Source organism: Podarcis cretensis, assembly GCF_951804945.1.
Source record: "Podarcis cretensis genome assembly, chromosome: 8".
Lineage (NCBI taxonomy): Eukaryota > Metazoa > Chordata > Lepidosauria > Squamata > Lacertidae > Podarcis > Podarcis cretensis.
The window spans coordinates 74,715,156-74,739,307 of record NC_137177.1 but is presented as its reverse complement, the minus strand read 5'-3'; the positions used below and the strand labels follow the sequence as shown (position 1 = coordinate 74,739,307).

At 44.5% G+C, this 24,152-nt stretch overlaps 1 protein-coding gene and 1 long non-coding RNA gene across 2 annotated transcripts; one reads left to right on the top strand and one right to left on the bottom strand.

Moving 5' to 3' along the window:
• Positions 1–3,256: 3,256 nt before the first annotated feature.
• Positions 3,257–20,600, bottom strand: TNFRSF18 (TNF receptor superfamily member 18; the record flags this gene model as incomplete). Its single annotated transcript, XM_079987320.1, has 6 exons — positions 20,264–20,600; positions 16,597–16,713; positions 15,742–15,829; positions 15,042–15,139; positions 5,126–5,248; positions 3,257–3,390 (listed from the first exon to the last, which is right to left on the bottom strand). The coding sequence occupies exons 1-6, from the start codon at positions 20,397–20,399 to the stop codon at positions 3,257–3,259; spliced, it is 696 nt and encodes a 231-aa protein (XP_079843446.1). The 5' UTR covers positions 20,400–20,600.
• Positions 3,298–14,589, top strand: LOC307222280. The gene is made up of 2 exons (XR_013841715.1): positions 3,298–3,412; positions 14,242–14,589. It is a non-coding gene; the product is annotated as an uncharacterized lncRNA (long non-coding RNA).
• Positions 20,601–24,152: the final 3,552 nt, after the last annotated feature.

The window sequence follows — 24,152 nt, the reverse complement described above, 5'->3', positions numbered from 1 at the left end:
TGCAGACACAGCACACCCACCCACCCCAGGTGCATGCTTCCACCCAGCTGCCCAGTCCACCCAATTGCCCTGCCCCGGCCCCAGCAACCCATGTTATGCCACTGCCCTGGCAACTGCAGGCAAAAGGGAATCAGGTCACTGTTGATGGGAGGGTTCCTTCTCTGTCTTACACTCTGGAGAGCTGCTGCCAATCAATACATCCTCTACACTGACTGTCAGCGCCTCTCCAGGCCTTCAGGCAGGGATGTCTTCCAATTCTTCCTGAAGATGCTTATGATTGAACCCAGGACCTTCTGCATGCAAAGTTGATGCTCTGCCACCGTGCTACGTCCCTTCACATAAGGCTGCCTTATACAAGTTAGACCACTGGCATGTCTAATTCAACATTGTGTAAGCTGATGGGTAGAGGCTCTCCAGTGTTTCAGGGAGGGGACATTCCCAGCCCTACTTGGAAATGCCGGGGAACGAACCTGGGACCTTCTTCACGCAGAGTAGATGCCCCACCACTGAGCTGCGGCCAGTGACAGACACTGCCTGGCCAGCTGCCCCTACTGAGCCTCTGTGTAAGCCAGCAGTCCAGCTTGTGACCTCTCACCATGAAATCCTCTCTAACAAAACACCAATAGAAACGTATGATCTTTACTCAGGTTGTGCCCAAACTGTTAACTCCACCTTTCATAGGAACGCAGGAAGCTGCTTATCCCAAGCCATATCAGTATTGTCTGCACTGACTGGTAGCAACTTTCCAGGGTTTTGGACAGGGTCATTCCCGTCCCTGCCTGGAGATGCTGGGGATTGAACCAGTGGCCTTCTGCATGAATGCACCGGACTGTAGCCTCTCCTTCCTCACCCTGTTGCTTCCCCCCCCCCCTTGTGAAAATGCCGGTCCCACTTTTGCGAGATTAACACAGCTTCAGAATCTGAGCGGGGTTGAAAGAAGTTGTCTGAGAGTGTGCAGTGGCGTAGCGTGGGGGTGCAGGGGGGGCCAGCCGCACTGGGCGCAACATTTGGGGGGGGGGTGCGCTCGCACTCGCAGCTCTCTGCCCCTACCTGGCTCACTCACTCTCTCTCACTGCAGTGCTGGCTGTGCGAATCCGATCCGAGCTGCCGGGTCACTGCCCACTGTGGAGGGGGAGGGTGCCAGGCGTGCGTTACAGTGCGGAGCAGAGAGAGAGCGAGGGAGGGACTATCTGGGGGAGGGACAGTGCAGCGGCCGCCCAGCGCAGCGCTGAGCACGGGAGAGAACACCACACCCGACCAGCCCAGGCAGCAGCAAGAAGAAGCTGGCAGCGGCGGCAGGTTAGGGCTTAGGGGCGCAAATTACTTGCCTTGCCCCAGGTTAGGGGGCGCAAATTACTTGCCTTGCCCCGGGTGCTGACAACCCATGCTACGCCGCTGAGAGTGCGCAAGCACAAAGCACACCCCCAGCTTCCAGCCGGGTAACAAAACCATCCTTTCTTCAGATTGGTCCTGAAATTCAAGTGGGGAAAACACCTGAAGCTGTGAGTCACGGCGATCGGTTGAAAACATTTTAAAGAGGCACACACTCCGTCGTGGCGCGTTTCAGAGAAAGGGAAAGTGTCCATGAGGTCACCCACTATCACAGTCGCGAATTTCCACAGTCTCTTTACTAGCAGCGGAAAGAAAGAAATGAGTGAAGCTGAAGCTTTATTGTTTTAACAGAGAATTGTCAGTTTCACAAAGGAAGCGCAGCTCAAGGCTCTGGGGTTGCCCCCCCCTCTTCCTTTTCTAAAAATTAAAAAAAGAAAAGGCGATTCTCGTTAAGAGATGGGGGTGGCGCCGCTGCTTTGGCGATGAAAGCAAACTTTCTTCCCTTGCGTCAGAATTGCACCCTTTGAAACTGTGGAAGAAGCAGCAGAGTAAAAGAGGGAAAAAAACGCCTTCAGGTTTCCCAAAGCAGGTTTCTCGAAACAAGGAAAGCTCACGGCAACGGCCTCCAGAACAGAGCGTGAGGAGGGACGTCATTATGGGGGTGGTGAGATAAGCAGAAAAGCCTCCAGGCAGCCTGCAGTTGGAGATACACATTGTGCCAGAGGGTGGGGAAAAGCTCAGGGGGATCCTGTTAAGATTGCCATTTTGCACATTCTAAGCTGAGTCTTGCTTACCAAACAGGGAGAGGCTCTTAGAGCAGGTGTCTCCAAGCCAGGGGCCTCCAAATGATTTAGACCAGTGTTTCCCAACCTTGGGCCTCCAGATGTTTTTGGCCTACAACTCCCATCATCCCTAGCTAGCAAGACCAGTGGTCAGGGATGATGGGAATTGTAGTTCAAAAACAGCTGGAGGCCCAAGGTTGGGAAACACTGATTTAGACTACACCTTGCCTCACCCTATGGTCAGGGACAAAGGGAGACGTTGCCCACAACATCAGGAGCGTGCCAATCAAGGGAAAGCTGTCCTAGGCATGAAGGGCACGTCATTCTATCTGAGTACCACAAATCATATGCCTGTGCCCAGGCCATGTCCTGCCGCCCCCACCAATATACATAGACAGGGTTGCTAACTGGCCGGTCGATTGCTGATCTGACCAGTGAAATGACATTCTGAGCTGAGCTAATCCGGCTCAAAGTAAATCCCTTGGAAGTAAATGGGCAAGGCTGGCTCAGGTCCATTCAGTTCAGTTAGCCTGAAATGTAGTTGGAGAAGACCCTCCTCTCTCAGAGAACCAGGAAGGAAGTCTGGGAAGTCAGATTCTGCAAGGCTCCGCCCACAACCCTCCCAATCACATTTTGGCTCCACCTCCAATATACTCCAGACTCCGCCCTGCCCTCTGGCCCCACCTTCCCTGGCTTCATACCCATGGAGTACTCATAGGACCAGTGTTTTTGTAAAAAAAAAATCGGATGTCTGCTGCCCTACCCATGAGGACGTCTGCTGCATTCTCCATCTTCCAAACCCTGCCTAGGAAAGCGAGGTGGGTGGCTTCTTCCAGCAGTTGCAACTGGGGATGGGTGAATAGGGAAAGCAGGGTTGGAATTTCCATCTCCTGGAGATCCTTCCTCGTAACCTGATTTGCCTAGCCAGCAAGGAAAGCTCTCAAAGTCACAGGGTGTGGAGCAGGTGATCTGATCTAGAGACAGCTAGTAGCAGTGAAGGAGCCAACCTAGAGGGAAACAGCTCAGGCGCCCAAAGCCCCATCATGCTACAACAAAGATAATAGCTGCCATTCATATAGTCCAGCCGCCTAGATATTGCGGGGCGAGTTTTGCACATGCTTGTGGATTCGCCCCAAGTTCTTTCAATGGGCCAAAGAGATCTGTGAGGCCTTCCATTTGTCCATGTTCTCCCCATGCTCTTCCTCTGGGAACTGGCAACTGCAGGTGTCTTCATGATGAGATCCTAGGAAGTTTGAAGGGTGGACGGATTCAGGCTCTGCAGGACAAAGGTACCAATGGTAAGACAAGGAGGAGGGATGTCTGAGGACCACATTCCTTCCTGGGAAATGTGGCATGCCCCAGAGGTGGGCGGGGCCAAAGGCCAAAGTGGGTGGAGCAATGAATGTAAATTTTATTGTCATGCAGTAGGTGGAGTACCCTCCAACCAGGCAAGCAAGGGTTGATGGGCACAAAAAATGAGGACATGGAATAATTAAACCTGTGGTTGGGGGGGGTGTGGAGGGAGAAGGAGGTGCTGGGTTCAATCCTGTTGGGTGCTGCTTTGATAGCACATTCCCTACAAGGAAGCCCTGCCAAAGCAGATCCTGCAGAGACTGCCTGCATCTTCTGTTTCTGCCCTGCCTCATAACCAGCCCACCTTCTGTCAGGTCCAGATCGCTCTGGGTGGGACAACCCAACCTGAGTTGACTGGGGCTGTCTCTCCACTCAATGCAGGGTGATTTGGCGCTGGATCCGGGCTTGGGTCAGATCCAGAGCACAACCCTACTGGAAGTTGGTGTAGTCCAGGTGTCATGGACAAGTTGGATGCAGAGGAATGGTGGTGGGGGGGAACCAGCTGGGGACCCACTAAGGGAAGAAGGCTCAGAGAACGGGGACTGGTGGTGGTATGATGATGAGTGGTCAGAGGGAGAAGATTGGGGGGAGGAGGAGGAGGTGTTGGAAGAGGTAACAGGGTTTAGTGAGCTAGGAGAGTCGGTGGCAGAGAAGTCCAGAATCAAGCTGAAACAGGAAGAGGGGGCAGAGAGGCCAAGAGGCAGAGATGAGTCAGGCTGGTGAAGAATTGCAGGTGTCTCCCCCTTCTGCTGTGACAAGCTCCCCTCCCTGCTTGTCTCCCAGAACCAGAAGAGGGCTGAAATGGGTGGAGGAGCAGCAGTCTGCACGCAGGCGCAGTCTCTGATTACTTGGGGGAAAGGCCTAGAAAGGAGGGGACTTAGCTGTGGGGAGGTGGGGGCTTTCGGTCACAGCAACTGATTCGTGGGGTAAGACCTCCCAGAGACGAGCTGCTGTGTTCATTAGGCCTGACACTCAGCCAAGTCTGTGAGGATCGTCTTTTTGCAGTGGCATAGCGTGGAGGGTGCAGGGGGGGGGCAGCCACACCGGGTGCAACATTTGGGGGGGGCGCTCACACTCACAGCTCTCTGCCCCTACCTGGCTCACTCACTCTCTCTCACTGCAGTGCTGGCTGTGCGAATCTGATCCGAGCTGCCAGGTCGCCGCCCACTGTGGAGGGGGAGGGTGCCAGGCGTGTGGTGCGGAGCAGAGAGAGAGCGAGGGAGGGACTATCTGGGGGAGGGACAGTGCAGCGGACGCCCAGCGCAGCGCTGAGCGTGGGAGAGAACCACACCTGACCAGCCCAGGCAGCAGCAAGAAGAAGCTGGCAGCGGCGGCAGGTTAGGGGTTAGGGGCGCAAATTACTTGCCTTGCCCTGGGTTAGGGGGCGCAAATTACTTGCCTTGCCCTGGGTTAGGGGGCGCAAATTACTTGCCTTACCCCGGGTTAGGGGGACGCAAATCACTTGCCTTGCCCCGGGTGCTGACAACCCACGCTACGCCGCTGTCTTTTTGCTAATAAAGGAATTAGTGCCAACTTTGAGCACTGTGATTTACTGCTGGCTCGCCCTTTGACACTAGGCTTTTGACTGATACCGCTATGGCTAGGTTAGGAGGGAACTCTGGGTGGGCACCAGGAGGGGGTCAAAAAGCTACACTGACCTTCCACCAGGGGAAGTTTCTTCTTCTGTGTCCATACGCAGATGATTAAAAAGAACGTCAGCAGGATGAGAAGAGAGAGGCCTGTTGCTGTCACAATGGTCAAGATAGTCGTCACTGTGGAATCTAAAGAATTAATGTGCATAGATTTATGTATTTATAAGAGCATTATTTTACCATCATATCATAAAACACCCGGGGAGTATTCAAACATAAGACACCATTCAAATAAATAAATAAAAACACATTAAAATGACTGGCTGCTAAATAATAATAATAATCTGCTGCATAGACCCGCCAATGGAACTTTGAGCTCCAACTCCCTAGATGTGCTTCAAGGGCGCCATCTAGGCTGCAATACCAGCCACCTGAGCATTCTGTCAGCTGACCTCCCAAGGGCCAATCCCAGCACACCAGGCCTTATATAAACTCAGAACCCGGTGGCTTGTTCCTCATTCCTAGCGTGAGGACACTGCATAACTCCCTCCTCTCTGCAGCAGGTTTTAAAAACAAGCACTAGATTTTCGAAACAAGGAAGATGAAGAAAACACTCCTCCTTATAATTCATTCTCATATATTTAATCCATTTTGTCTGTTTTAATTGGAGTTTAATTGGGTTGAGAGTTTAATTTATAGGGACTTCCGGTCGGCGCCAGCGCTTAATGGCGGTCCTCCCTTCGATCTCCGGAGGAGGACTGCTTCACGAGTTCGGGTCTGACCGCTACGGCGAAGCGGGGACCCCTAAAATCACAGGCGCGGAAGCCTGTGAACAAGGAGACTTGGTGGGCACCATTTGCGCCCCCCTTTACTGTTAAGGAGCCTTTTTAAAGGCTCTGGAGTGGCATCGGGGGTGCGTGCGGTGCTGAGAGTCGCTACCCAGCCCATGGAGTGAAGCCGCATCGCCATAGGCGGAGAGCGCCGATTCCTTCCTGAAATTTGGACTGAAATTGAATACCCGTAAGTAGGATTGGAAACCTTATTGGGACTATAAAAATTTCTTGAAATTTGGCCGAAATCGGGGACGGTAAATAAAGGAAGTCTGCCTCCCCCGGATTGCATGATTCTTAAAGCAACGGAATTAGAAAGCTGCAATTAAAGAAAAGTAACTTTGAATTTTTTGAACTGTTTAACTTTGACATTGAACTTTAACTCCCCCCCCCCCAGCAAGCAGGAGCAGGGGGGGGAAGAAAAGGGAATTTGGCTTAACCTGCATGAGAGAAAATTTAAGGGAAAAATTTCTGCTGTCTCTGACTCTGGGAACAGACTGCCTGGGTGAAGCACTTTGACAGGGGACTGTCAGATAAGACCTGCTGCAAAGCGGAGACTTTATTGGATATAATTTTTGGGACTCTACAGAAATAACATCGTTGCAATTAGAAGATTGAAAGATTGTTGTTAAAAACTTTTTCCCTCTGAGGGCTTTTGGTTTCTTTGTTTCTTCTGCTTACTGGATACACTGAATTGCTCCCTCTAGAGGGTTGAAAGGTAACAGTTGTAACATAGACTGTCAAAAAACAAGTCACTGGATTTTTCCACTTAAGAGCTGTTCCTGTGGGAACGACCTTGGGACATGAGCGGCTCTGCAGAAGAGATAGCAACAAGATCTAAAGCTAAAGCTGCACAAAAGAAAAGGGGCTCAATATCAGGCTTATTGCCAACAGGCGCAGCTGGACAGGAGAAAGGAATAAGTGTATTCATGGATTCAGTGACACAAGCACTACTTAAAATAAATGAATCTTTAGAAAATTTGACAAAGCAGAGCACGGAAAATACCAAACAACTGACAGAACTTACAACAAAATTAGATTTAAATACCAAAAGCATTACATCTACTACAGAAACTATAAATAAATTGGTTCAAGAAAACGCTACAATCCGAAAAATTGCGGAAGAAGCTAAATTTACTGCAGAAACCACACAGGAAAACTTAATGCCAGTTTGTAAGAAGCTTGACCAACATGAGGCGGCCTTGTCTTTGTGGGAGATGCAGAGGAAGGAGAGGAATTTAAGACTTAGATTGGTCCCTGAAAGTGAAGGGGACAACCTAGTGGACTTTCTCACAAAAGAACTTTCAGAATTTTGGCAGGTAAACCCAGAGGAAGAAGAATTCAAGATAACAACCGCCTTCAGATTGGGCAGAAGGCAAGGCAGGAAGATCCTAAGGGATTGTCTGATAACTTTGAGATCTAAAGAGGAAAGAGATAAAATACTAAACTTGCATTACCAGAGAACTCTTCAGATTGAAAATGCTTCTGTGCAAATTTACAAGGACATCCCAAAATGCATTCTGGAGGTAAGAACCTATTATAAGAATCTGGTCGACCTGCTGAAGAAGAACAACATACCTTTTAGGTGGGAATTTCCACAAGGTTTGTCTTTTAACTTCAAAGGAAAGAAAGTTAAAATAAGAACAGTGCAAGATAAAGAACAATTCCTGGACAGAAACGAGGAGGACCTTCTGAAAGGAGTGCTAGAATCGACCTCTGAAACAGATCTTGGAAACCTGACATTTGGACTTAAGTCACGAACGGAAGAAGAACAGCTGCAGGGAGCAGCTGGAGGTAACTAATTAATAATGTCTCTGCAATTTCTAACCTGGAACTGTAATGGACTGAATCTTCCCAGAAAAAGGCATGAGGTTTTTCACATTTTGAAAAGAGAACAATTGGATTTGATTTGTTTACAAGAAACTCACGTGACAAGGGCACATAGAAGATTGCTTATAAATAAAAGATTAGGACAGGAATTTATTTCATCAGACAAAGTTAAGAAAAGAGGAGTGGTGATTTATGCAAAGGAGAAATTGGCCCCAAAACTGATTTTTAAAGATGAACATGGAAGAATTTTGGCAATTGAGATACAAATCCAAGGAGAAAATTTTTTGACAGTTGGCATTTATGCACCAAATGAAGGGAAAGCAGAATTTTACAAGAAATTGCATGAGATATTAATGGACTATCTGGACTATAAGGTGATTCTGTTAGGAGATATGAATGGCGTGGTTTCTACTAATATGGACAAAGCACAAAGACAGGTGGTTTCTAAGGACGGGAGACTACCTAAGACTTTCTTTGAAATGACTGAAAATATGGACTTGATTGATATCTGGAGAACAAGAAACCCTCTTGAGAGAGAGGGAACATTCTTTTCAGAGGCACAGATGACATGGACAAGAATAGATCAAATATGGACTACTAGTGGAATGGCTCCAAAGATAAAAAAAGTGGAAATCTGCCCAAAGACATGCTCCGACCACAACGCAGTAAAGATGGAAATGAAATTAACAACAGCTGGTTCCTTCAGATGGAGAATGAATGACACCCTATTCAGAGATGTGGAGATTTACAAAAAGGCCCAAAAAACTTTGAGGGACTATTTTGAGATAAATCTGAGGACAGATGTTGAGAAAAGAGTGATTTGGGACGCAAGCAAGGTCGTGATGCGAGGTTTCCTAATACAACAGAATTCTTTAAAGAGGAAGAAACAAAATGAGAAGAAAGATAAGATTCTGGAAAAAATAAAAGAAGGAGAAAAGAAATTGAGGTCTAAACCAAAGTCTCATGAGATTTTGAGAGAAATTAAGTTTTATCAGATGCAGTACATGGAATTGATGAACCAGGAGATAGAATGGAAAATTAAGCAAATGAGACAGAGGACATTCGAATCAGCGGATAAATGTGGGAAACTTCTAGCATGGCAATTGAAGAAGAGACAGAAACTGAACACAGTCACAAACCTGGAGGTGGATGGAAAGAACATTTTTAAACCAAATGAGATCAGCAACTGTTTTCAGAGCTATTTCAGAAGATTATATGCACAGGGGCCGGAAAACGAAGGAGATATAGAAGATTTTCTTAAGAAATATGGATTACAAAAAATTTCGCAACAAAGTATGTTGGTTTTAAATGAGAAAATAACGGATCAAGAAATAGAGGGTGCCATTCAAAACATGCAACTAGGGAAATCTCCAGGACCAGATGGACTAACCTCCAGATACTATAAAGCATTGAAGGAATGGTTAATACAGCCGCTTAAGGAGGTTTGTAATGAAATATTAGAGGGGGAAAAGGCACCTGAATTGTGGAAAGAAGCTTTTATTACACTTATACCAAAGAAAAGACTGAAACTGAAAAAAATCAGATCAAGAATTACCGCCCTATATCATTACTTAATGTGGATTATAAAATATTTGCTGACATATTAGCAAAAAGACTGAAGAGGGTGTTGGTGGAGGAGATTCACAAGGACCAGGCAGGCTTTCTCCCAGGAAGACATTTATCAGACAATGTAAGGAATATAATCGACATTATGGAACTGTTGACTGTAAATATTAATACAAAGGCAGTTTTAATTTTTGTGGACGCGGAGAAAAACTTTGATAATATTTCTTGGAACTTCATGAAGAAGAATCTCCATGGGATGGGGGTAGGCCAAAGGTTTGAAAATGGTATAGGTGCAATATATTCTGAACAAAAGGCAAAGTTAATTGTAAATAATGTGGTTACTGATGAACTTTCTATAGAAAAAGGGACACGGCAGAGGTGCCCAATATCCCCATTACTTTTTATATCAGTCCTGGAGGTTTTGTTGAATATGATCAGGGGGACCAGCTGGTAAAAGGAGTACAGGTCGGAGCCAAACATTACAAATTGAAGGCATTTGCAGATGATCTAGTATTGACTTTACAAGAGCCAGACACTAGTACAAAAAGAGTTTTAGAGTTAATTCAAGTTTTTGGTCAGGTGGCAGGATTTAAGTTGAATAAACAAAAAACTAAAGTTTTGGAAAAAAATCTAACAAATGTTGAAAGAGAGAGTTTTCAAAATGAAACTGGGTTAACGGTGGCAAAGAAAGTAAAATATTTGGGGATTAACATGACATCTAAAAATGTGAATTTATTTAAAGACAATTATGATAAATGTTGGACAGAGGTAAAGAAAGATCTAGAAATATGGTCGAACTTGAAGCTTTCCTTGTTAGGCCGAATCGCAGTGATTAAAATGAATGTATTGCCTAGAATGTTATTTTTGTTTCAGACATTACAAATTGTGGATAAACTAGATTGTTTCAAGAAGTGGCAGAAAGATATATCTAAATTTGTCTGGCAGGGCAAAAAGCCCAGAATAAAATTTAAGATACTTACTGATGCAAAAGAAAGAGGGGGGTTTGCCCTGCCGGACTTAAGACTGTACTATGAATCGGCAGCTTTCTGCTGGCTGAAAGATTGGCTACTTCTTGAGAATGCAGACATTCTGGACTTGGAAGGATTCGACAATAGGTTTGGTTGGCATGCATATATATGGTATGACAAGGTTAAAGTTCACAAGGGTTTTAAAAACCATATTGTTAGGAAAGCATTATACAATGTTTGGATTCGATATAAGGATTTGTTGGAAAATAAAACTCCTAGGTGGTTATCACCAATGGAGGCTAAGGAGGTGAAGAAACTTAATATGGAATCTAAATGGCCAAAATATTTTGAAATCTTAGAACAAGAAAGTGGCAAATTCAAATTACAGAGTTTTGAGAAAATAAAGTCCAAGGTACGAGACTGGCTCCATTATTACCAAATAATGGAGACTTTTAAACAAGACAGGAAAATTGGCTTCCACGTGGAGAAATCGAAATTAGAAACAGAATTGTTAGAACCCAATACTAAGAATTTATCAAGAATGTATAATCGGTTGCTGAGGTGGAATACAATAGATGAGACAGTCAAGTCAGCTATGATTAAATGGGCACAGGATATAGGTCATGACATTATGTTTGCTGACTGGGAACAGTTATGGACCACCGGTATTAAATTTACGGCATGTAATGCCCTAAGAGAAAATATTATGAAAATGATTTACAGGTGGTACATGACCCCAGTCAAGCTTGCGAAGATTTATCATCTGCCCAATAATAAATGTTGGAAATGTAATGAGACTGAAGGCACCTTCTTTCACCTTTGGTGGACCTGCCCAAAGATAAAAGCCTTTTGGGAAATGATTTATAATGAAATTAAGAAGGTACTTAAATGTACTTTCCATAAGAAACCAGAGGCATTTCTCTTGGGCATGGTCGGCCAATTGGTGTCAAGGAAGGACAAGACTTTTTTTATGTACGCCACTACAGCAGCAAGGATTCTTCTAGCAAAGTATTGGAAGAATCTAGTACGAAAAGAGTTTTGGAACTGATATATGAGTTTGGTCGGGTGGCGGGATTCAAATTGAATAAGCAAAAAACTAAGGTTTTGGTAAAAAATCTGACATCTTTGGAAGCAGAAAGGTTTCAGAATGAGACAGAGTTAAATGTGGTTAAAAAAGTGAAGTACCTAGGGGTTAATTTGACTGCTAAAAATTTGAATTTATTTAAAGATAATTATGAAAAATGTTGGTCAGAAATTAAAAAGGATTTATAAATTTGGTCAAGATTGAAACTTTCCTTGCTGGGTCAAATTGCAGCTATAAAGATGAATGTATTGCCAAAGATGTTGTTTTTGTTTCAAACTCTACAGATTGTGGACAGAGTAGAATGTTTTGGAAAATGGCAGAAAGATATTTCTAAGTTTATCTGGCAGGGCAAAAAGCCCCGAATAAAATTTAAAATATTAACTGATGCAAAAGAAAGAGGGGGGTTTGCCCTGCCAGATTTAAAGTTATATTATGAAGCTGCAGCTTTCTGCTGGATGAAAGATTGGTTACTTCTTGAGAACACTGATGTCCTAGATCTGGAAGGGTTTAACAATGCTTTTGGTTGGCATGCATACTTGTGGTATGACAAGGTAAAGATTCATAAAATGTTCAAAAACCATATTGTCAGAAAAGCAATATTTATTGTCTGGACAAAATATAAAGACTTACTAGAAAGTAAGACCCCGAGATGGCTATCACCAATGGAGGCTAAGGCCCGGAAAAGACTCAATATGGAGGCCTGTTGGCCGAAATATTGGGAAATAATAGAAAAAATTGGAGACAAATGGAGGTTGCAGAGCTTGGAGAAATTAAAGAATAAGGTGCAAGATTGGTTACACTACGCTCAAATTCAAGAGGTTTTTATATTGGATAAAAAGATAGGATTCCAGGTGGAGAAGTCGAAATTAGAGACAGAACTGTTGGAACCAAAGACTAAGGTACTTTCGAGAATGTATAACTTGCTGCTTAAATGGAACACACAGGATGAGACTGTTAAATCAGCCATGATAAAATGGGCTCAGGATATTGGGTATAACATTATGTTTGAGGACTGGGAAAGGTTATGGACCACCGGAATAAAATTCACGGCATGTAATGCCTTGAAGGAGAATATTATGAAAATGATATATAGGTGGTACATGACCCCAGTCAAGCTTGCAAAAATATATCACCTGTCTGATAATAAATGTTGGAAATGTAGAGAGGCTGAGGGGACATTCTTTCACCTCTGGTGGACATGCCCAAAAGTGAGGGTCTTCTGGGAAATGATCTATAATGAACTAAAAAAGGTATTTAAATATACCTTCATTAAGAAACCGGAGGCCTTCCTCTTGGGCATTGTCGGCCAGAAAGTGTCAAAGAAGGACAGAAGTTTCTTTATGTATGCGACAACAACAGCAAGAATACTTATTGCAAAGTATTGGAAGACACAAGACTTGCCCACACTGGAAGAGTGGCAGACGCAATTGATGGATTATATGGAATTGGCTGAAATGACTGGCAGAATCCGAGACTTGGGAGAAGAAACAACGGAAGAGGACTGGAAGAAGTTTAAGGACTATTTACAAAAACAATATAAGTTGTATGAATGTTAAGTATCTGCACGATTTAGAAAATCTCAGTTCCAGCAAATAGATTTTGTAAAATAGAAAATTAAGTTATAAGTAAGAAAAGGTCGAAATTTAAGGCAACAATATGTTTAAATTTAAGGTATGAGTAAATGATAAAAATTATCTTAAATTTAGAAGTATAATATTTGGAAAGTACAAAATAAGGTATGAAACAAGGTAATAATTTGCTGATATTTTTAATATAAATAATGCAGGGTAAAGGAGATGTGAGGAAGTCCAGTTAGTTATATATAAAAAAATTGTATTGAATGGTTGGTTTTTTTCTTTTTCTTTTTTCTTTTTTATTTCCTTTTTTCTATATGGTTTTTTGGTGTATTTGTTCTGATTTTTTTGTGTACTATTTTTTGGTGAAGGGATCTTGTATGTATATTGTGTACTATGAAAATTTAATAAAATATTTTTTTTAAAAAAGAAGACTTTTTTATGTACGCCACTACAGCAGCAAGGATTCTTCTAGCAAAGTATTGGAAGACACAAGAACTACCCACACTGGAAGAATGGCAGACGAAAGTGATCGACTTTATGGGACTGGCAGAAATGACCGGCAGAATCCGTGACCAAGAGAAAGAGACGGTGGAGGAAGACTGGAAGAAGTATAAAGTATATCTTAAGGACTGTTACAAAATTGAGGAGTGCTAAAATGTCAAGGGGAAGGAAGACGCAGAATTACAGCTGAAATTGTTTGATGATTTAAGGTGAAATTGAGAAAGATAATAAGTTTAAATCTAATTGGCAAAAACGGTTGCTGAAAAACTGTAAAATAAGGATGCAAAAAGGGTGAGGTATGGGGAAGTCCGAGTAAGGAGGTTTATGAAAATGAGGTTAAGAAACTACATTTGTATGTTTGTTTGTATTTGTTGATGTTTGCATGTTGTTGTTGATTTGTTTTAAAATTGGAAAACTAATAATTATTTTTTTTTAAAGAGAGTTTAATTTATAGAATTTGGAATTACTTTAATCTTACATAGCATTTTAAGAGGGTAATTTATCTGTAATTAATCTGTGTTCATAATTTATATTTTCTAACCCTCCATTTCATTGATCTTTTCATTGGTTTTTTCTCATATTAATCTATATCATTATTTTCTTTCTTGAGCATCTATAGATTTAAATCTTCTTATAAAAGATGAGAAAAATTATTTGTTTAAAGGCATCCCCCCTTTTTTCTTTTTAAAAGTTAGGTATTATTTTATATACACTTCTTTACTCGGTTATTAATGGGCTTATAATATTGTAACAGATGAATTAATAATATCTGTTTCTAGGACATTCTTTATTTAACAATATATTTTTTCTCCCCCTTTGTTTTCAGGTTTTTTGATCAGATAGGCACTAACATAAAGCAGTGATGACAGCCTTTACCAAAGGTGTCATGGGCTTTGAAGACACTTGAACTCAGGACGCAAGGGAGAAACGTGCTAAGAGGAAGGCACGCTTGGCAAATCCACACCGTGATCAACTCCTGCCTGGAAACCAATGTCCCCACTGTGGAAGGATGTGTGGATCCAGAATTGGCCTCCACAGTCACTTACGGACTCATTGTTAAAACCGTGTTTATGGAAGACAATCTTACTTGGCTACAAGTGATCGCCAAAGAAGAAGAGCTCTTATACCTTGTGATATTGAAGCATATTTATGAACTTAAATATATAAAACAAAACAAACACCGAAACGTGTCTTTAATATTTGCTGCCACCTGCTGCCACTCTTGCTAGCCGTGACCATCATTCCTGTGCCCCAAGGACACCCATCTCTGTGTCTCCTCATGGACATCTTTGCTCCTGTCCCCAGAATAACGCCCAGGTCACCCTCCCATTTTCACCACCTGCATGGGCCGCATCAAAAACGTCTGCGTCAAAAAACATCTCCAAGTGTGTGAGATTTGGCAACAGCCGTAATTGGAATCCAGTCCCGCTGTGTCCATGTTCTCCCTGTGTGTTGTATTCAGTGCAAGCTGTACTCAGAGTAGACCCACTGAAGAGAACAGGCACCACAGACAGATTCATTCATTTCAACAGGTCTGCTTTGAGTAGAACTGTGTTGGAGACAACTCTGCGATTCCCATGTGTAGGTGTTTTAGGCCCATTTCGGATACAGAAAACAGAACCGTACCAGTTTGCATCACTACAGTGACAGGTCTCGTGTCACCACATTCCACGTTATGAGTTGTGTTCCCTGGTCGTCGAACTGGAAGCCCCAACATCTTGCAGCTACAAAGGAAGGAAAGAATGATGGTTGGAACATGAGTGATACACTCAAGGTGGACTATAGCTTAGTGGTTGAGCATTGGTTTTGCTTGTGTCTCCAGGCTTGGAGAGTCCCCTCTCTGAAACCCTGGAGAGCTGCTGCCAGTCAGTGTAGACAACACTGAGTTAGATGGACCAATGGTCTCTCTCGTATATTCCTATAATAAAATAAAAAGGTAAAGGGACCCCTGACCATTAGGTCTAGTCGTGACTAACTCTGGGGTTGCGGCGCTCATCTCACTTTATTGACTGAGGAAGCCGGCGTACAGCTTCCGGGTCATGTGGCCAGCATGACTAAGCTGCTTCTGGCAAACCAGAGCAAAGCACGGAAATGCCGTTTACCTTCCCACCGGAGCGGTGCCTGTTTGAGGTGCTTTCGAACTGCTAGGTTGGCAGGAGCAGGCACCAAGCAACGGAAGCTTACCCTGTCGCGGGGATTCGAACCGCCGACCTTCTGGTCAGCAAGTCCTAGGCTCTGTTTGTTTAACCCACAGCGCCACCCGCATCCCTTTCTATAATAAAATAGCATTCTTATTATTTATGCTACAAAGCAGAGAATGACTTACTTTGCCCAAGGTCTGCAACAGCTGCCTTTGGCATCAGAGAAAGTTCCATTTGGGCATGGGCTGCAGAAATATCTGAAGTCAATAGTGCCTGGAAGAAGGAAGAGGGGAGGTGGTTACTTACTGCTGAGAGGCTCTTAGCTGTGCTTTTACTCTTTCTAACAAAGCAACATTTTCTCTATTTCGGCTTAGTAAATGTCTGTACAAAACAGTTTTCAATAAGCGGCGAACTATAAAATTGAGTGAGATGGTATAACAATTTGATACGATAAGCCAATACTCAGTTCCAAAAAAAAACCCTAGTAAAACATATTTATTATTATGTATAAAATCTGTATACCGCCTTATACACATCGATTGCAGGGTGGTTCACAACGTAAGATTACAATATAAAAACCCCTACAAAATACATAATGAAAAATAAAAACAAAGACAACGCAATAATTCACATACACCCTTACACAATATATTTTATAGGGCATTAGATGTCCATCACGCCTATTGTTCAGGCTCAGAACCTGGCAGACCACACAGGCTCCGCCCTCAGATATACCACACCCTGCCAGACTCCACCCTCTGTCCTGCTATACCCTGACAGGCTCCGCCCCCTGCTCTATCACATTCTGACAGGTTTCAAGCCCTGATCCACCACATTCTGCCAGACCAGACCCTTTAACCTTGCTAGGTTTTACCTCTTGTCCGTCTTGTCCTCCATATGCTGTTAGACTACAACTCCCATCATCCCTGACCCTTGGCTCTGCTGGCGGGGATGATGGGACTTGTAGTCTCACAACGCCTGGAGGACCCAAGGTGGAAGGCCTGTGACTTAGAGCAAGAAGGGACTGACTCAAGGGTTACCTGAACATCTCAGCTCCTGCCCTTCTGGGCACATTGGCAGTGCCCGGCATTGATGGCATTGCTTGTCCTTACAGCACTTCCCACCACCACATTTGCCACAGGATTTCGGGGGAATTCCTGGTGATGAAGAAAGCACAGGTCAAGCCAGGTGAGCAAGGAAAGAGGACTATAAATACATATTTCTTTGCAGCTGCCCCTTTGAGTGTATGATGGGCACCATGGCTTAGCCCAGGCCCTGGGAGAAAAATACAGCGCTCCACTGAAATCAGTTAACCTAAGTTATTTTATTTATTACAGTTATATCCTTCCTTTTTCGCCAAGGAGCTCAAGTAGGAGTACATTGTTCCCCTCTCCTCATGTAATCCTCATAACTCTGTGAACTAGGTGAGGTTGAGAGCTTTTGGCTGTCTCAAGGCTGTGTGGTGAGCTCCATGGCTGAGTGGAGATTTGAACCCTAGTCTCCCAAGTCCTATACCAACATGCTAACCGCTATGCTGCATTGGCTTTCCAGTGTGTTCTTTAACTTCAATGGCTCTACTCTCTAAGTCCTCCAGCAACTGCAGCTTTGATGAGATTATGAATCCACACCCATGCCATGTTGGTTGGTGGGCACCAGAGCTTGCCTCCCCACTGAACCCTGCAGGGACATCTCTCTTGACAGCCTTTGATCACTGGTTCACAGACTCCTTGGGAGATCAAGAGAACCCCAAACAAAGACTGACAGAGCCGGAAACTCCATTGCCTCAAAGAAACCAACAGAAAAAGAAGCTACAGAAAAAGGCACTGGTCACTTAACTGGCCTGAAGGGGCACTCAGGGGGTGGGGATTCCAGTTAATGACTACCTAGCCTTCCTATAGATCCTTGAGGACTTTGCTGAGAAGACTTGGGTGACATGTCTCGCCTTATGGGGTGCTATCCGTGGTCCTGAAGCCTTGCCAAACTACTGGCCACTTCTTGTTTCGGCCATCATTCTTAGTGGAAGACATCCCTGTGGATCATGACACACCCATCCCTTGGAATGGAGCATTACTGGGAGAAGGGGAAAGATGCTGACTACCAAACCAATTGGAGCAGTATGGAAACTGAAATGTGTCTGCCCCCTGAAAACAGCCCCAAATCTCTCCCTCTTTTCATGAAATTATTATGGCCTAACCCAGCACTAATTGCTGCCATTTAGGCTTGCAAATGGACACCTAGTAGTCTATGGCAAACAAGAACTGCACCAGATGTACCCCTTTTGTCTGGTGGAAAGTTAGGCATGTTCGTAGTGTATAATTCTTATTTTCAGCTGATGCGGTTTTAATGTTTTGATTAATGGGAAATGTTTAAACCACCACATGGCTCAATAATGAAATGATAGATAATATTAGTTGTTTTAATTTGTTCTAATGTTGTTTTTAATGCTGTAACCCACACTGGGACCTTAAGGTGAAGAGTTCGTAATAAATTGATAAATAAGACCTGGAAAGATAGAAAAGAAAGAGGCAGCAGGATTGGGTGGCAGACAGATTGGCTGTCTAGGAAGAATATATTGGATAGCTAGATTGATATACACGGTAAGTAAGATTAAATTATATAGAGATGGATAGAAAATGCACACCGTTCAATAAACAAAGGGATAGAAGGAATTGATAAGAAGACAGGTTGGAATATTGTAAGTAAATAGAATAGATTTAATGGATTGACAATGATATATAGAAATGGTAGCTAGGATAGTTGTGTAAAAAAAATAGAAACTAGCACACAGGTCAATAAACAAAAGGATATAAAAGACTGATATGCTCTGTAAAGATGGACAAAAAGGAGAGGGTACAATAGGAACAGATCAGATAGACAGATAGGCATGGGATTGTAAAGTTATGGAATTATAGGTAGAAACTAGCATGTGGGTCAATAGACAAAATATACACAAGATTGGTAAGTTGCAAATATAGAAAATAAAGGATAGCATAGGAAGATAGGTAAAATGACAGATAATGCATTTGACAGAATAGAAAGGGAGATGAAATAGATTGAACAGATAGATTGACATTTATGGTGAAGAGGATAGTTAAGCTATGCAAAGATAGAAAAACGTGATATATAAAATAGGTAGACAAGGTAGAATAGGTAAGGTGGATAGGATAGCCAGACATTATATCATCTATGGCAAAGTGTAGTTCTTAGGAAGTTCTCAGTATTACAAATAAAATTATCTCAGTAAACTTTGGTTTAACCACTGAACCGCTTGGCCTATCTTATGTAAGAAGCCTTTCTATTGCTCGTTATGCAATAGTTCTCTTGAACCCTGAGGTGAGACTTTGGAAATGGGGAGACACATTCTGAACACAATGGTATCTTTCCTCCTAACCATTAGGCTCATTTTCAGGGTATCAGTGCAAGAACACCTTAGCTGAAGCCTCTGGAAATGTCCTAAGCTTCATGTTGAAAATTAGTGGTGATTCCCTGCAGTTGTTTTTAAGAAGATGCAGGAAAAATGAGGGGTGGGAATAATTTTCACAAGTCATCTGTTGGTTTCCTAAGCTTAAGAATGTCAATTTGACATTTAAGGGCTGTAGCTCAGCAGGACTGCAACTGCTTTGCATGCAGAAGGTCCCAGGTTTGATCCCTCGCAACTCCAGGTAAGGTTGGGAGAAGCTCTGGATAATACCTGCTAGTCAGAATCAGTGATACTGAGCTGCATGGATCAGTATAAGGCAACTTCCTATGTTCCTATATCTTAAAGGAAGGGCTGAACTCAGTGGTAGAACTTTGCATGCAGAAAGTCCCCAGTTCAGTTCCTGACATCCCCAAGGAGGGTTAGGAAAGACCCCGTCTGAAACCTGCTGCCAGTCAGTGTAGACAATATTGAACTAGATGGATCAACAGCATGACTTGGTTTAAACACTTTCCTATGTTCCTATGAAAGGCTGAGTCAATAATTTGGGCACTAACTGGGTAAAGATCATACATTTCTACTGGGAAAGACCCCCTGCCTGATACCCCAAAGAGCTGCTGCCACCCAGTGTTGGCAGTACTGAGCTGAATGGACCGTCGTCCTATGTTCTTACGCTGCAGTGGGATATCTGAAGTGAGGCCTCTGAGAATGCTAGGCTTTTACTTCCAATAATAGCTAACCTCAAATTCAACAGGGCCTTGGAGCATATGCAGAGTGCCATCTCAGTCAGAGATTCTTTAGCATTGCAGGGGGTTGGACTAGATGATGCTTCCCGTTCTAGGTAAAGGTAAAGGTACCCCTGACCATTAGGTCCAGTCATGACCGACTCTGGGGTTGTGCGCTCATCTCACTCTGTGGGCCGAGGGAGCTGGCGTTTGTCCGCAGACAGGGCTTGTGGCCAGCATGACAAAGCTGCTTCTGGTGAACCAGAGTAGCACACGGAAACGCCATTTACCTTCCCGCTGGAGCGGTACCTACTTGCACTTTGATGTGCTTTTGAACTGCTAGGTTGGCAGAAGCAGGGACCATCAATGGGAGCTCACCCCATCGTGGGGATTCGAACCACCAACCTTCCGATCAGCAAGTCCTAGGCTCTGTGGTTTAACCCACAGCACCACCTGCATTCCATGGTTCTATGAACTCCCCTGGACTACAAGAAAAGAGCTATCAACCAAGGCAGTCCAAAACCTCAAACCCTAAGGAATATTAAAACTCTGATCCAAACTTACCGGCAAGAGTTGACGAGCAACAAGGTCTCCCTTCCTGTTGACCATCAATGGCGGACTGTGCTAGTTCCACACACAGCCAGAGCATCGCCAAGCAAAGCCAGCAGCCGTCTAATCTGGGGTGAGACTTGGCTTCCATTTCCTTTAGTCACCTCTTCACTTCCTCCGCTGGGGATGGAGGCTCACACTTCTCCTACAACTAGTCCTCTGGTGCGCTGGCTGGGAACGCTGTGCCTGTTAAGGTCTCTCACCTCTTCTTCTCTTCTGTCTCCCTCTCGCTTCTTTCGACACATTTTTGTAGCAAAGAGCAGCCCACGTGTTTTCTGTGGAACGAAAGCCGTGTCATTTCCTGTATGGTATGTCCGTATGGCCCTCTCGTACCACAGCTCTCAACAGGAAGCACTGAGGCGAGAGACATGAGGGGGAATCTGAAGAAGAAGAAGAAGAAGAAGAAGAAGAAGAAGAAGAAGAAGAAGAAGAAGAAGAAGAGGAGTTTGGATTTGATATCCCGCTTTATCACTACCCTAAGGAGTCTCAAAGCGGCTAACATTCTCCTTTCCTCTCTTCCCCACAACAAACACTCTGTGAGGTGAGTGGGGCTGAGAGACTTCAGAGAAGTGTGACTGGCCCATGGTCACCCAGCAGCTGCATGTGGAGGAGCGGGGAATCGAACCCGGTTCACCAGATTACGAGTCTACCGCTCTTAACCACTACACCACACTGGCTATCTGAGTCCAGCAAGAATATCTCTCTCTCTCTCTCTCTCTCTCTCTCCCTCCCTCCCTCCCTCCCTCCCTCCCTCCCTCTCTCTTTCTCCTGGCACTGCAACTTGGGGCCGTCCAATAAAGCAGAACGTTGGAAGATCCAGACAAAAGGAAGGAGTCCTTCACAAAGCTCATAGCCCAACTGTGGCACTCTCTCTCGCAGGAGACAGAGACAGCCACCCAATTTGAATGGCTTTAAAGCAGGATTAGACATGGAGAAGACTATTGAAGGGGACTAGTGATTCAGAATGCTTCTGAATGCCAGTTACTAGAAATCACATGGGGAGAGATGCTGTTGAGCTCAGGCCCTGAAGGAGCGTCTCCATCCCCATCGTTCAGCCCGGACACTAAGATCCAGCGCCGAGGGCCTTCTGGCGGTTCCCTCATTGCGAGAAGTGAGGTTACAGGGAACCAGACAGAGGGCCTTCTTGGTAGTGGCGCCCGCACTGTGGAACCTCCTCCCTTCACATGTGAAAGAAATAAGCAGCTATCTTCTCTTTAAAAGACATCTGAAGGCAGCCCTATTCAGGGAAGTTTTTAATATTTAATGCTGTATTGTTTTTAACACTCGATTGGGAGCCGCCCAGAGTGGCTGGGGAAACTCAGCCAGATTAATAATAATAATAATAATAATAATAATAATAATAATAATAATTCAGAAGCATCCAGTTGGCCGCTGTGAGGCTGCTGGATGAGATGAGCCTTTGACCTGATCCTGCTTCAGAACTCTCCTTACGTTCAAAGAGCAGCAGGCATCGTTCAAGCGATACAGAAAAAGGCAGCTGTAGCCTAATAAAGGGCAATGATCCTCTGATCTAGTGTTCCGCAAACTCGGATCTCCAGCTGTTTTTGGGACTACAACTCCCATCATCCCTAGCTATAAGGACCAGTGGTCAGGGATGATGGGAATTGTAGTCCAAAAACAGCTGGAGACCCAAGTTTGGGAAACACTGATTGACGAACTCAGTGGCATGTCTCAGATGCTCAGCGCCGCTTTCCTGCCTCCGTGGGTCTTCAGCAGGAGATGTTTACTGAAAGTCAGCACAGGAGGGGCAACACCAGCGAGTCGTGGCCAGGAAAGGCAACTGAGCGAGGGCAGGGAACTCTGCTTGAATGGTCCTGGAACCATGGGGAAATTCTGATGTTTTGAGGGAGGAAGCTCTGCACCTCGGGAGTAGAGTATCTGCTTTGCATGCAGGAAGTCCCAAATTCAATTCCCTGCATCTTCAGGTCGGGCTGGGAAAGACCCTGAAGAGTTGCTGCCAGTCAGTGTAGACTATACTGAGAGAGATGAGCCAACCGTCAGATCCAGTCTAAGGAGGCTTCTTAAGTTTCTGTGTCTCAAGGACAGAGCATCTGCTTTGCATGCAGAAGCTTCAATCCCCAGCATCTCCAGACAGGGCTGGGAGATGCCCCCTATCTGAAACCCCAGACAGCCGCTGCCAGTCAGTGTAGGCAGTACTGAGCTAGATGGACCACTGGTCTGGCTCAGGTTAAGGCAGCTCTCTATGTTCCTATCCATTGCTTCACCCACTTTTGCCTCTGTCCCCATCTGCGGCCCCCATAACATTATCTTTGAGGAAATGTGGCCCTCAATATAAAAAAAGGTTCCTGCCATGCCTCTTTCCGTGGCCATTTATCAATTCGGGAAAATGTTTTATAGAAGGAGGTGAATATTTTGCTCCTCTTTTCGTTGACAACATGGATTTATCTTCTTATTAATAGATATGGATCTGCAAACTAAGCTTTCGAGCATGTTATCTGGGAAAATTCTGAAGCCAGCGCAGTGTCTGGGACCGCCTCTGTTATACTTTTGCCATTTGTAATGCCAGAAAGATTTTTCAAGGAAGTTTTTCCCAGATGAAACTGATCACAACTGGCCACGGGTGATGTCTTTTGGCCATCATTTCGACTCATTTGTGCTCAGGTAGGTATCTCATAAGGCAGCAGAGGTTTATGATTAGAGTTTTGCTTTTCCTACATGGGGTACCTTCCCAGTGTTACAGAAAAATTCTGGGTGCAGGTTTACTCTGCTGTCCAGCTCATCGAGGTGCCACTCCCCTGGTCAGCAAAAGAAGAAATCTCCAGCCAAGTTAAAGAAGCAAACAGCGGTCACTAGACCTGATCTTTATTTGTTGCAACAAGGTTCAAACACACAAAGAGTAGGAACCCAGAGCATGGGGTTGCATGGACTTTTAAGCCCTTCCCATCTTCCTTCCCATAATACATTTCCAGATGCATCATCAATACATCACCAACGAGTCACTAAGAAGGACTCTTACACAGTAACATGAGCCCATCGTTCGTCCTTGTTATCAGATTCAGTTCCTGAACACCTTCTAAGTACCTACCACCAAGAGAACAATAAAACTATTTACACCAATCCTTGCTCTCTGGGTTTCCCTGAAGATGGGCTTTGTGAATACCTGGCTTCAGCAAACTCCATCAAGGGATAGTTGCCTGGTCCATTGTTATCTTTTTCCTACTCCCTGGGGAGGGGGGAGGTGTACGTGACTCTATGTATCAGGGATTATGGAGGCAGGGGAAGCCCTGGACCCCCCCCCCTCCAGAGGAGTCATTAGCCATTGGAACCAACTGTTGAATTTTGGCAATTATTTGATTCTATATTGGATAGATTTTGAATTATGGTGCTGGAGGAGACTCTTGAGAGTCCCATGGACTGCAAGAAGATCAAACCTATCCATTCTGAAGGAAATCAGCCCTGAGTGCTCACTGGAAGGACAGATCGTGAAGCTGAGACTCCAATACTTTGGCCACCTCATGAGAAGAGAAGACTTCCTGGAAAAGACCCTGATGTTGGGAAAGATGGAGGGCACAAGGAGAAGGGGACGACAGAGGACGAGATGGTTGGATAGTGTCTTCGAAGCTACCAGCATGAGTTTGACCAAACTGTGGAGGCAGTGGAAGACAGGAGTGCCTGGCGTGCTCTGGTCCATGGGGTCACAAAGAGTCGGACACGACTAAACACCTAAACAACAACAATATTGGATAGTCAGGGGAAAACAGTACAATACATGGTATCCACTTATTGCTACCAGTGCCAGATTTACGTATAAGCTAAACAAGCTAAAGCTTAGGGCCCACTCTCTTGGGGGCCCCCAAAACAT